General features: G+C 36.7%; 1 protein-coding gene across 1 annotated transcript; it reads left to right on the top strand.

Moving 5' to 3' along the window:
• Window positions 1-9,988: 9,988 nt before the first annotated feature.
• LOC133866662 (WUSCHEL-related homeobox 4) lies at window positions 9,989-11,221 on the top strand. Its single transcript, XM_062303259.1, has 3 exons — window positions 9,989-10,271; window positions 10,486-10,767; window positions 10,858-11,221. Exons 1-3 carry the CDS (start codon window positions 10,053-10,055, stop codon window positions 11,005-11,007), a joined length of 651 nt encoding a protein of 216 aa, XP_062159243.1. The 5' UTR covers window positions 9,989-10,052; the 3' UTR covers window positions 11,008-11,221.
• Window positions 11,222-11,908: the final 687 nt, after the last annotated feature.

Genomic DNA, 11,908 nt, shown 5'->3' with positions numbered 1-11,908 from the left:
CCTACACTTCATTGACATGATTTTTTGCATTAAAAATGATGTCCCTTGTTTGTGGAATTATGTCTCGTCTACTTGCAAAATGTACTTCTTTTTCTTTGAAGGCGTAATAACAAAGACAACACTTTTTTCAAAATGCACATTACCACTATGATACCCGATTCTTTTGATTACTCTTTTTAAATCCGTCTCACTACATGGGCTCCGTTGGTGATTTACTTACTAATTAAGTCATTGATTTACATAGTTATTTCTTCACCGGTAAAACATCACAGTATTTTACATTTTAGAAGATTAATTTATCACAAAATGTCAAATTAGAGCTGTTCGTAAGGCCGTAAATGATGGGCAAAGAGGTTGTAGAAGTAGATTTATACGTACCATTTATGTATAGTATATTTGGGACGGTATTGTACGTATATTGAGATTTATATTCTCTTGTAGGCTCTAAGATTGTATGGAAGATATTATTGAGATTACTTACCACAAAATGGTAGTTCAATGCCGCTAAATATAACATGTGTCAGTTCATGCAACTTATAAATCACCAGTAGTTCATAAGAAAAAAAAAAAAAAAAAAAGATAATTAATTCAAAGAACAATTATCACAAGTAATAATTTGGGGATGTACGTGAAAAAGAATATTATCAGTTTGAGGGGATAAATATTTTTTACTTTTCTTCTCTTATCACTTGGCACAAAGTAAAAAGTTTTAAAAAATGATTAAGAAATAAAAGGTAAATGGAAGACCCATCTTGATATAACCCGTACGTGCTCTTCACCATTAGTTGGCCGACACTGTTCAGTGTTCTCTCTCTCTCTCTCTCTCTCTCTCTCTCTCTCTCTCTTGTTTACTTTGGCGGGAAAACAATAGAGTTCATTTGCAGATTGAGATACAGATGATCTCTCTCCTGTTTACTTTGGCGGGAAAACAATAGAGTTCATTTGGAGATTGAGATACAGATGAAATATGCATGTGGGGCATGTGAAAATGAGAGAGTGATTTAGACGCGCTGAGGATAGCGTAGGTAATACTTTTACATGTCCAATGTTTATAGCAAGAAGAAGAAGAAGAAGACGAGAAAGAGACGTTTTAGACTCTTGTAAGAGGAGTCAAAATTTAACTCTTCGAGTTTGTGCAAACGCCACAAAGGAGTTAAAAGAACATAGGAGAGAAAAAGGAAAAACAAAGAATATATATGTATCATGAAGGAAAAAAAGAAAAAAAAAAAAAAAAAAAAGGAAAAGAAAAGAAAAGGGGGGTTTGATAGTGAGGATCTTTCAGTGCCATCAATTCACTTAATTGTGCTTGGACTGTCATCCATTTACTTCTTCCCCCCAAACAAAATCGCTTTCCCTGCACATTTGCACCCACTTTCCCTTACAAGACATGACTATTTTTCTCACCATATGCACGCGATCATGCTTCTCTCCCATCCCCCCTTAACTTTCTTTCTCTTTCTCGAGAAAAAAGGAAAAGAAGGATGAAAAAGAAAAGGGAATTAAGACTGTAGAACATAAAGTGATGAGCTAAGTGTGTATAAAGATGCCCCATCTAAATCTAGTTGGGAATATATTTCAATCCAAACAATGATGCCTACCCGCATTCACTTTATCTGGCATTATACATTTAAGGCTCAAGTGACATTAGCATCAATCCTTTTCCATCAATTTCCAAGCTCAAAAGGCTTCCAAGCAATATGAGGACTAGAGTATAGAAATATAAAGTCGCAACCAAAAATGAAAGTAGGTCAAGAGCACCTTTCTCTAGCTAACCACATATTTTTAGATTATGTCTAGATTTTCTTGTTTTTTTATGTCATCTTATGATGCCGCGTGTCGTGTGCGCATTTTCTGCGCTATATTTTATTTTCTTTCTTTTTCTCTCCCTTTTGTCATGCAGTAGTGGATTTTCCTCTTTCATGCCTTTTGTACTATTTGTTTTTATTTTCTAAAACAAATTGCTCAACCACCATTGCTAGACGTACGATGGAAAAGACCAAGAGGCCGAGAATAAAAATATATATATATATATATATATATATAAATGCTAGATATTATAATTCTATGTAATATTTATTTAATAAGGCTAACGTGTTAATCTCAATTAATCTTTGAATTAATCTTTATTAAATTAAAAAATAATTGATTTGGAGTGCCACATCAACATTATTGAATAATTCTAGGATTAACATATAGTATCTAGCATTACTCATATATCTATGAGAAATGTTATATACTATTTTTTTTATCCCACAATTTTCTTACAATGCTAACGTGATAGTTCTAACAAACTTTTATTATTATTTTTTTTTTCTTAACGAGCACTAATTCAAGGGTTGGTTGGGACTACGACGTTAGCATTGTGAGATAATTACAGGATAAAAATGTAATTTTTAGCATTACTCTATATTTATATCTCTCCCTATCTCTTCATATATGTGCAAGGTTGATAATTTTTAACATAACTCGTGAATTCGATTTGACTAGAAACTAACACACGATATAATGGCCGTCAATTTTTGACACGATCCGCCAACTTAACATGAACTCCCAACACAAAATTAGTAGGCCGGTTACCTATATAGTCTTATATCCCTACCTCGACATAACTTAAACCCGACACGCACGCGAATACGAATTGCAACCCCTTTACAATGAGAAAGCTAAGACTAATTAAAATTTCATGTTTTGTTTGGGTATTGAAACCTAAGACAAAGTAAAATTCACTCCACCCCAACTCCTTATGATCTTAGTTACAACCCAAATTAAATTATACAAAAAAAATGAGTATAGTAAACTAAATATGCTTCCTTCTAGCTAGTTCTTGGGACTGAGCAAACCTAGTTATATATTTGTCAAAATGTGTAGGAGAAAAAGAGGATTTAAAAGTTTTTTCTTTCCATTAATTAAGGTACAGTATTTGAACTTGTTTTGTTCATGTAGTTGTAGTGGTATATATATAATTATATATAGATTAACTTTTATATATATGGTGTGGGATGTGGTCCATGGACACGTGCAAATGATGGCATTGTCTTCCCTAATGATGGATTCCCACCGCTTCTTCCACTGTGTGGGATCCACTCCTATCATGCGACCCAACTTCAAACAACGTTCTCTTTAACTTTGACCGACAAAATCCCATATCATTTTCTATCCTGTTAACCTAATAATGAAAATGCTACGTGACAATGTGTTGGCAAATAAGCTTATGGAAAATCCATAGAGATTGCAGCAAGTGTCTGCACAAAAGCTTGTCGCTTATTGGGTGTCCATGGCCATACATTGTGTGGCGCTTGTTGATTGGGACCTTCAAAAACTCTCGCTCACTGAGCTGTGACAGACACACCGATCGATCTCTTCTTCTCTTGCAAATAATTAGCATGGCTTCTAGAGTGGCAATCATCTGTTTAGAATGCGAGACACCTGAATCAGAATTACCAATGCTTTTGTCGATTAATGGAGGAAACTATGCTTATATATAATTAATTAATCCCGTAACGATCGACGTATAATAATTATTTCCTCGTAGAGTTCCTTATTCGATTTCAATCATGGGATTGGCTTAATTAGTGGTTCATTTCTCACCATTACCTTCAACTCATGGAGTGCATAACGGTCTTACAAGGCCGCCCCCTAAATGCATGCAAGATTAATACTCTATCTACTAACTACAAAAAAAAATTACTGTTTTGAACCCTTTTTTTTTTTTTTTAAAAAAAAAAAAAATTGTTTTAAGGCTTAAAAAAAGGCTCAATGAAAACGTTTGGAGCCGTTTTGAAAATGGCTCAACCTATAGGGTATTAAAGCTAGGTTTAAGCCGTTTTAGTACTTAAACGGCTCTAGTTAGAGCTATTTTGGACCCAAAACGACTCCAACCGGTTTGAACCATACTTTAAGGTCTAAAAACGGCTCTGAATAAAAAAAATTAATAAAAAAATCATTATTTTTTGTAGTGACAACGGCTCCAACCAAAAACGGCTCAAAAACCCGATTTTTTTGTAGTGACATTTTGGTTTTTACCGGCAAATACTCTTTCGGCGCGGTCAAAATATACGTCGACATAAATGGCATTTGATTTATGTCGACACTAGCTACCTTTTCTTGACCGCTGCTAAATTACATAAATTAACGTCGTTAAATCAAAAGTGTCGGAAATTAAAAAATTTATTAGAATTTTGCTAATAGCACCGATAAATTTATTGCCATTTTGTTAAAATTGCCAAAAAAATAAAAAATAGAGATCAATCCATACATATCCAGGGACGGAGGGAGGGGGGGCTGGCAGGGGCCATGCCCCCCCCCCCCAATTTCCTAAAAAAAAAATTATTAGGTGGAAAAAAAAAATTTCTAAAAAATTAAAAAATATAAGGTAAAAATAAAAATTTAGCTTATATAGCCCTTACCTAAAAAAAAATTTTGACCATTAACCTCTATCCATAAAAACTTCTAACTCCATCCCTGTACATATCCAATATCCAATATGTACATTGAATTTTTTTTTTCCCTACCTTTTGTCTCGCATATACATAGGTTTCACCCTTGTAGTATGTCCAAGAATAATGATTAATTTGAGCGACAATAAAGGTACCTTAATCCTATTATGGACAAACCATTAGGTACAGAATTATGAGTCCCTATAGGTAAGTAGGGAAAAGATTTCTGAAAGCGAAAATGGTCGTGATTGAAGGAGGTGTTATCGGTCCCGACTAAATAAGAAAGTGAGGAGGTGTCATTAATTGGTGAAATCAGATTTGGGGATATCTGGTTGCTTACTTGAGGCCAAAAAACACATGGATCGACTCAAGCTCATAGTCTCAAATGTCAACATTGTCATCATTACCCCACGTATTGACGTCAAGCTAGAATGACATCTGGCCAATGGAGTTTAAATTTAAAGAGTCACCTCCTTTGAAAGCTATCTTTTCTCCTCCTTTTTTAAAGTAGGAGGAAAGGGTTTCGGAATGCAACTGATCACTTGGCAAACCCTGTAGGAGAGGAGTATAATACAATTACCGAGACATCAAATATTTTTATATATAACGTTAATTAAAGTAGCCATATATATATATACACATGTTTAGCAGTAAATTTTTTTTTAAAAGGGATTAACTTGAAAAACAAAACCTTTGCCTTTTTTTTTTTTTAAAGGTGGCAATTCATCTTTGTGTGTAGAATTATAATTCGATTCATTAAATTAAACGAGTAAAATGTCTTAACTATAACTTACTACATTTATATTGTCTTCGTTTCAAATTATAAATATAAGATTATATAAATTAACGCTAATTTTTAGACTTTATTTTACTAATTTTAAGTTAAGTTGAAATCATGTTCGCGGCTGGTGATATTAAAAGTTGCGCGCCGCCTCTAGCTTGGAGCAAATTTGAGCCGAATAAGACTTTTTAGGCTGCATTGCCAAAAGGCAATACAAGAGTATCACCGCGATGAAATGACAATATATATGAGCTGTCGAGCAGATGTTAATTGAGATATCCAAAGATCACGCAACTACGTCATTGTCACGCGTAAGAAGTAAGAAGCCTCGTACACATTCAAGTGTGAGAGGTAGGGGGATCGGAGGAGAAGGGGTCACATCGAAACTTTATGATAGACTCCTTATTTACCGGGGATCAGAGATGCATGCATGATCGATGTGCATGAAAGTTACAGTAGTAGTACAGTGCATGCATTTCGGAATTCTTTCGTTGTTTTTCACTCGATCACGAGGATCTGTCAATGTGTCTTTGCTATTTTAGGACCGGGGTAACTTTTTGCGAATTAGCTTCCTCAATGATAGAGAGTGTTCTAATTGATCGAGCAGATGTCTTTCAAGAGAAAAAAGAGGTGATAGATCGATCAATTGGTGGTTTTACAGTATATATTGGCCACTTTTCATTTCTAACTTCTTCTAGAAAACACGAGACTTTAATTATTAGAAAAGTGGCAGACGGTGGAATGGCATCAAAGCTCCTTCCCCACAATGCCAAGGATTTTGAAACACCCACTTCATTTGAAACAGAAGAAAGATAATTAAGAATTAATTTAAAAGGCATTTGCATTTTTTTTTTAGAAAAAAAAAAAAAAAAAAAAAAGTTATTTTTTTTTTTTTTTTGTAATTTCAAGTTGACCAAAAAAAGAAAGTAAAACAAAAATCTAGCGCCAAACACGATTTCAGGAATTCTTTTTCAGATAACTATTTTTTTTTTTTTTTTGAGGAATATAAAATATGAGAAGAAACACAAAAATAAAGAGAAAGGAAAGACACAAATATTTGGGGTGGTTCGGTGTTAGACTTAGACACTTACGCCTATCAATGTGAATTGCAAAACAAAGGTCCACAGGTTTTCTTTGGTTTTCCCCTTGCCCTCCACCTCTTTACCACCGATCTCAGCCTCCCTTCGTCCCTCGTTGCTCACTGCCGCCCTCTATCCAGGATTAGTTGGGTATTTCAGTTCTGGTTTCCCAAAAACTAAATCTTACTTTTCATACCATTAATCTGGCCACCAAACGTTCCTCACCATCATCTCCACAGGCCTCTCTGCTCCTCGCTGTCTTTCTCCGCGTCTCCATCAAGCCTCCACACATTGACTCCGCTTTCCACCGTCACTGCCGCTCTCCGACGCCCCTGGCCATCACCCCCACCAACCACTCCGCTCCTCACCCCCTTACTCTGCGACTCCTTTAGGCCTCCACGCGTTGGCGCCCAAGACAACCCTCCTTCCACCGCCGTAGCCTGTCTCCGCCATCCTCCGTGGCTTGATGCTCTTGGTTTTTGTTTTGTCTTTTTGTTGTATTTTCTGTTTTTCTGTATTTCTTTTTGTTGTTTATGGGTTATGGTCTCCCTGGATCTTAATGTTTTATCCTATGGATGCATGAGAATTTGGTTTCTGGAGTATGTCACTTCTCGACAACAGATTATGATCCGAGTTCAGCAGTGCCTCCCCCTCCTCAACCCCCTCTCAAGGGTTGTTGTTAATTTTACTTACCAGAGATTTGAGTTAAGGGTCTCTTGAGGGTCATGCTCCTGCCATTTTGGATAGGGCTGAAGGGTCTCGCGATGGTCATGCCCCTCCCCGTTCGAGTAGGGTTGAAAAGTCTTTCGAGGGTTATATATATATGCTCTTGCTCGTGTCCCTTTAATTGAGGGTTTGGGTATGATTTAAGGGTCTCACAAGGGTCGTGCCTCTGTCCTCCTCTATTTTGGTGCCTATATATACCGCTTTATGCAGTCCATTCCTTAACTAACTTTTGCCCAAGATTTAAAGGACCGGGACATTTTTGAACCATTTGAGGTCATCAACAAACCAATTTCCTATTTGATGTTTTCAAATTGAGCGTTGTTTCTTTTGTTTGTGTATGTTGTTGTAGAGCTCACCCTTCTTGAACTTTTTTGTTCCTCGTAACCCTTCTCCCTTTTATTGAATGACACACTTTTTTAAAAAAAAAAAAAAAAAAAATCAAAAAAGAAGAAGAAGAAGTACCGGTGCTCTTCTCTCTCCAATTACAATAAACAAAACCAATAAAAATAACATGATTTCATATGTTTTTATTTGTCCGTTGAAACATACACAACCGCAACCAAGTCCAGAACTTTCCTGAAAATTAGTGGTCAAGACTCGATTCATGTCAAATAGAATTATCCCTTTGCTTCTTAAGATCGGTCTCGGGCACACAATGGCATTGTCATCTGTAAGAGAATTTATAGATTCAATATTTATCTTTATTGGATAGTCAATATTAAACTCGATCTACACCGTTGCCCCAAGGCAACACACAATTAGCCAAACATAATAAAGTGAGTTTACAGACCACGCACGTATGTTCAGTTTGTCGTTATTGCTAGTACTATATATAAATGTTTTTCAATCAAGCACCTATACTGAGAGGGGAAAAAAAAAGCACCTATATCCTGTGTGTGTCTCACTTAATATGCCGAATCACACGTGATACACTCAATCACTACAACATTTCCGTGATTGCAGTTATCAGACCCTATCATGCCCATTCAATTCTACACAAAATTCATCATATAAGTACTGGATCAAAGAATCATTATTTACCCCATCCCCTAATTAATATACCTGGAGGGCCCAGATATATACCGACGGCCCTAGGAAATCCTATTATCGAGCTTAAAGCATTAATTTAAAATTCTCTTAGGGCACGTTTGGGATTGCGATTTCGTAGACAATAAGTGCGATTTTAAACCAAATCGCAGAACGTAAATCGTTTGGGAACTGCGTTTTTAAAAATTGCGATTTGAGAACGCAGAAAATCTGCTTTTTCAAATCGCAGGTAAGATGATGCTTTTTTGAAAACGCAGAATTTTAAAGGCTAATTTGCGATTTTAAATGCTAAACTGCGATTTTGCCAAACGCTTAACTGCGTTTTTAAAAATCACTTTTTTCAAATCGCACTTTTTGAAATCGCAAACCCAAACGGACTCTAAATTGATTAGCACACTAATATTTATCGAAGGGAATTGGGAAACTACTATAGGGCCTAAGTATCGACGAGCTAGCCCTCGGGCCCGTCCATCGGGAAGTCCAGTTGACCTAGAAGTATGAAGAATCGCATGCCATTAAGAGCCCAACAGCCTAACAATCCGACGACCTATAGCTCAACCAGTTACTAGGATCCAAGTATACATTCACCAAAGGGATATTACCAACCAGAGATTCTCCCTCCACCAGCTCAGCTAACCGAACGGCTACACCATAATGCCACTCCTAACAAATCGAGGAAGGGAATCTCCACGTCAGGTTACAACCTCTTAGCGAGAGTTCCTCAAACCCTAGTTAGGAGGGCGTTGGCCAATATAAAGAGTATAGATAAACCTCACATGTATACAATATGGCTCTTAGCCAAACGTGCTTTGTAAAAATATCCTTTCACCATATCTTTGCTAACTTGGGCCTCAGAGTGGCTTTACAAAATTCCATCGATGAACCCTTCTAATCGTTCCTTTCTTGCAGAGCTCCTCCCTAGAAGGCGATCTTGAAATTACTGTAGGTAGGTCCTTGCACCAACAATACATACATTAAAAAAAAAAAAAATGTTATGCATTACACTTTTATTCCTATTCAGTACTGATGTGACACTATCAATAAGCTATTAAATTAGCTCTTGATTAAAGAAAAAAAAAATCCAAAAGCTAATTAATTAACAGTGTTACATTAACGAGGATGGTTCAAAATTATACTAGCAACATATATTATATGTTGTAGGTGCTATTATTGCCATAAAAAATGATATAAAATTGGATCTAATTAATTGTTTGCGATTAATTAGTACGTTGTTATATTAGGGAAATTGGAGGTACAGATTCCAAAAATGAAGATTAGAATTTGGCATTTATGGTAGCGAAATGACTAGTTAATTAGAATTTGAGAAAAATATTATTTATACAGTAGTTGCTTTCTTGATGGGTGGATTATGATAAGTAAATTTAATAATAATAATAATAATAATAATAATAATGTGGGAAAGAGACACATATAAATGCATTTAATGTGAATAATTTTATTCTTTAACAACTCTCTACCACTCAAAGACGACGGCATTCAGTTATTCTCACTCACCCATATCCGTATCTTGAAAAAGCAAAGAGTTTGCATTTTCAAGTTTTGGGATTGGAAGAATCTTTTATCATTCCCCTCCCCCTTCTCGCTTTATGGTGAAAAAGCTTGAAAAAGAGAGCCGAAGAGGCCACCGAAAAGCATGGACACCTTATCATGAAAGCAAGAAAAAAACGACCCGATTTGACGGGCCAACACACACGCACATACACACACGTACGCTCACACAATTATCCCTCTCATCTTTCATCTTCGTGTTTTCCCTATTCCCCATTTCAATCTCTCTCTCTCTCTCTCTCTGTTTATCTTTATGTCTTTTTTCTTTGTTTATACATGGAAAATCCCAAGTCAACCTCACCTCATCATTTGGTCTTGGTTTCTTTACAAGCACCACCTCATTTCCCACTTTCTTCACTTTAATTCGCTCATCTTCTATATATTTACTGCACTCTTATCATCCAGTCCTCCACCATGGGAATAAGCATGAAGGTGCATCAGTTCGCACGTGGATTTTGGGAGCACGAACCCTCCCTCACGCTTGGCTGCAAGCGCTTACGCCCTCTCGCTCCCAAGCTGGCTAACCCCGACGCTTCTCCCGTCCCGCCGGCTTTCGACCTCAAGAGCTTCATCCGACCCGAAAGTGGTCCCAGAAAGCTCGGATCCCCTGACGACAACAGAGATCCTCCCCAGGTTCATTTTCTGCTCACTATATTGGCCAAATAGCACGTTTTTGGTTCGTGCATGTTATTCTTATAACAATAACGTAAAATAAATGAATATATAAGAACATATCTATATATATATAAGGTTAAAGGAACGATGAGAATTAAAACCAAACCACTTATGATATATATTAATTATATAAAGATTAATTATTAAAAGATTTGCCAAAAAATTAATTCAGGTGGAGACGCACCCAGGAGGGACACGGTGGAATCCAACGCAAGAACAGATAGGGATATTGGAGATGCTGTATAAGGGCGGAATGCGCACTCCCAACGCCCAACAAATAGAACAAATTACGGCGCAGCTTGGCAAGTACGGGAAGATTGAAGGGAAGAATGTGTTTTATTGGTTTCAAAATCACAAAGCCCGCGAGCGGCAGAAGCAGAAGCGGAGCAGTCTTGGTCTTAGCCATTCTCCGAGAACCCCGGCGCCCATTACCACTATCACTTTGGACATCAGGGTATGATTTTCATCACAGACTAGTATTTCTCTTTTATAAAACGATCGAAGAAGCGAACGAGGTGTTTATACCTTATTTCGAATTTTGCAGGGGGAGTTAGAAAGAGAGGAAGATAGTCCATACAAGAGGAAGTGTCGGAGCTGGGGTTTTGAAAGCTTAGAAGAAGAAGAAAGCAGGTCATGTAAAGAGGAGGGAGATAGAACTCTGGAGCTCTTCCCATTACACCCGGAAGGCAGATGAAGGGGTTTAAAATATTCTTTTTCTTTGAGCTTTTGTTCGATCGATCCCATTGTAAGCTGCTTTGATGTGCTTTTTTTTTCTTTCTTTTTTTCTTTCTTTTTCTTCTTTCTTCGTTTTCGGGAAAGAAGAAAGACAAAGTTGTCTCTTTGTACGCTACTGCTTATTATTATTCCTGACTTGTAACCAAAGCGCTATCTCACTCTTTATTCGACGATCTCTGCCTGGTGGGTGTTACTGTGAGCCTTTCTTTTGACTACAGGAACTTGTTGAATTTAAGCTTTTAGGTTAAAAGGAGAAACCTATGGACACTGAAGTCCACGCACCTACTTCTTAAGACTAAAGCCTTCCTCTCTTCGTATTTCAAGTTTGAAAATTGACATCTCCACTACACCTATTGCCAACAAAAAAAATGATATATATTTCACCTCTTGTAAGACTTTGATAAAGTAGGACATATCTTACTATCAGGATTCTTGCATTTTATATGTATATATTTTCCATGATTGACATGCAAATTATTTTATAGCAACAGCTAGTGTTCGGTGGTGGGGACACTCTGTTGATTATACCGATGAGATTTGGGAGGGAAAGATATATATAACGAAATTCGAATAGCAGATTAAAAGGTTTCTTGCCGTCAACCATCAGCTGTGTCGACGTCAGACCCTTCACCTGATCGACACTGACGGAGCAACAATTCATGATCTGGATATACAATTGTAAACCTTTTTTTTTTTTTCCTGAGAGCCATCTACATAATAGTATATACGTACACCATGCATGCAGATACCCCTCCGAAATGATGGTGAAACTATGAAAAGTACGCATCGCTGACAGTGAATGTCACAAGTTAATATGGTCTTAGTTGTTCAAATAAATTTTGAATTATTTATCCACTTGC

This window comes from Alnus glutinosa, chromosome 4, assembly GCF_958979055.1.
Source record: "Alnus glutinosa chromosome 4, dhAlnGlut1.1, whole genome shotgun sequence".
Classification (NCBI taxonomy): Eukaryota; Viridiplantae; Streptophyta; class Magnoliopsida; order Fagales; family Betulaceae; genus Alnus; species Alnus glutinosa.
The sequence above is the reverse complement of the archived record's forward strand: the minus strand, read 5'-3'. Positions and strand labels throughout refer to the sequence as shown.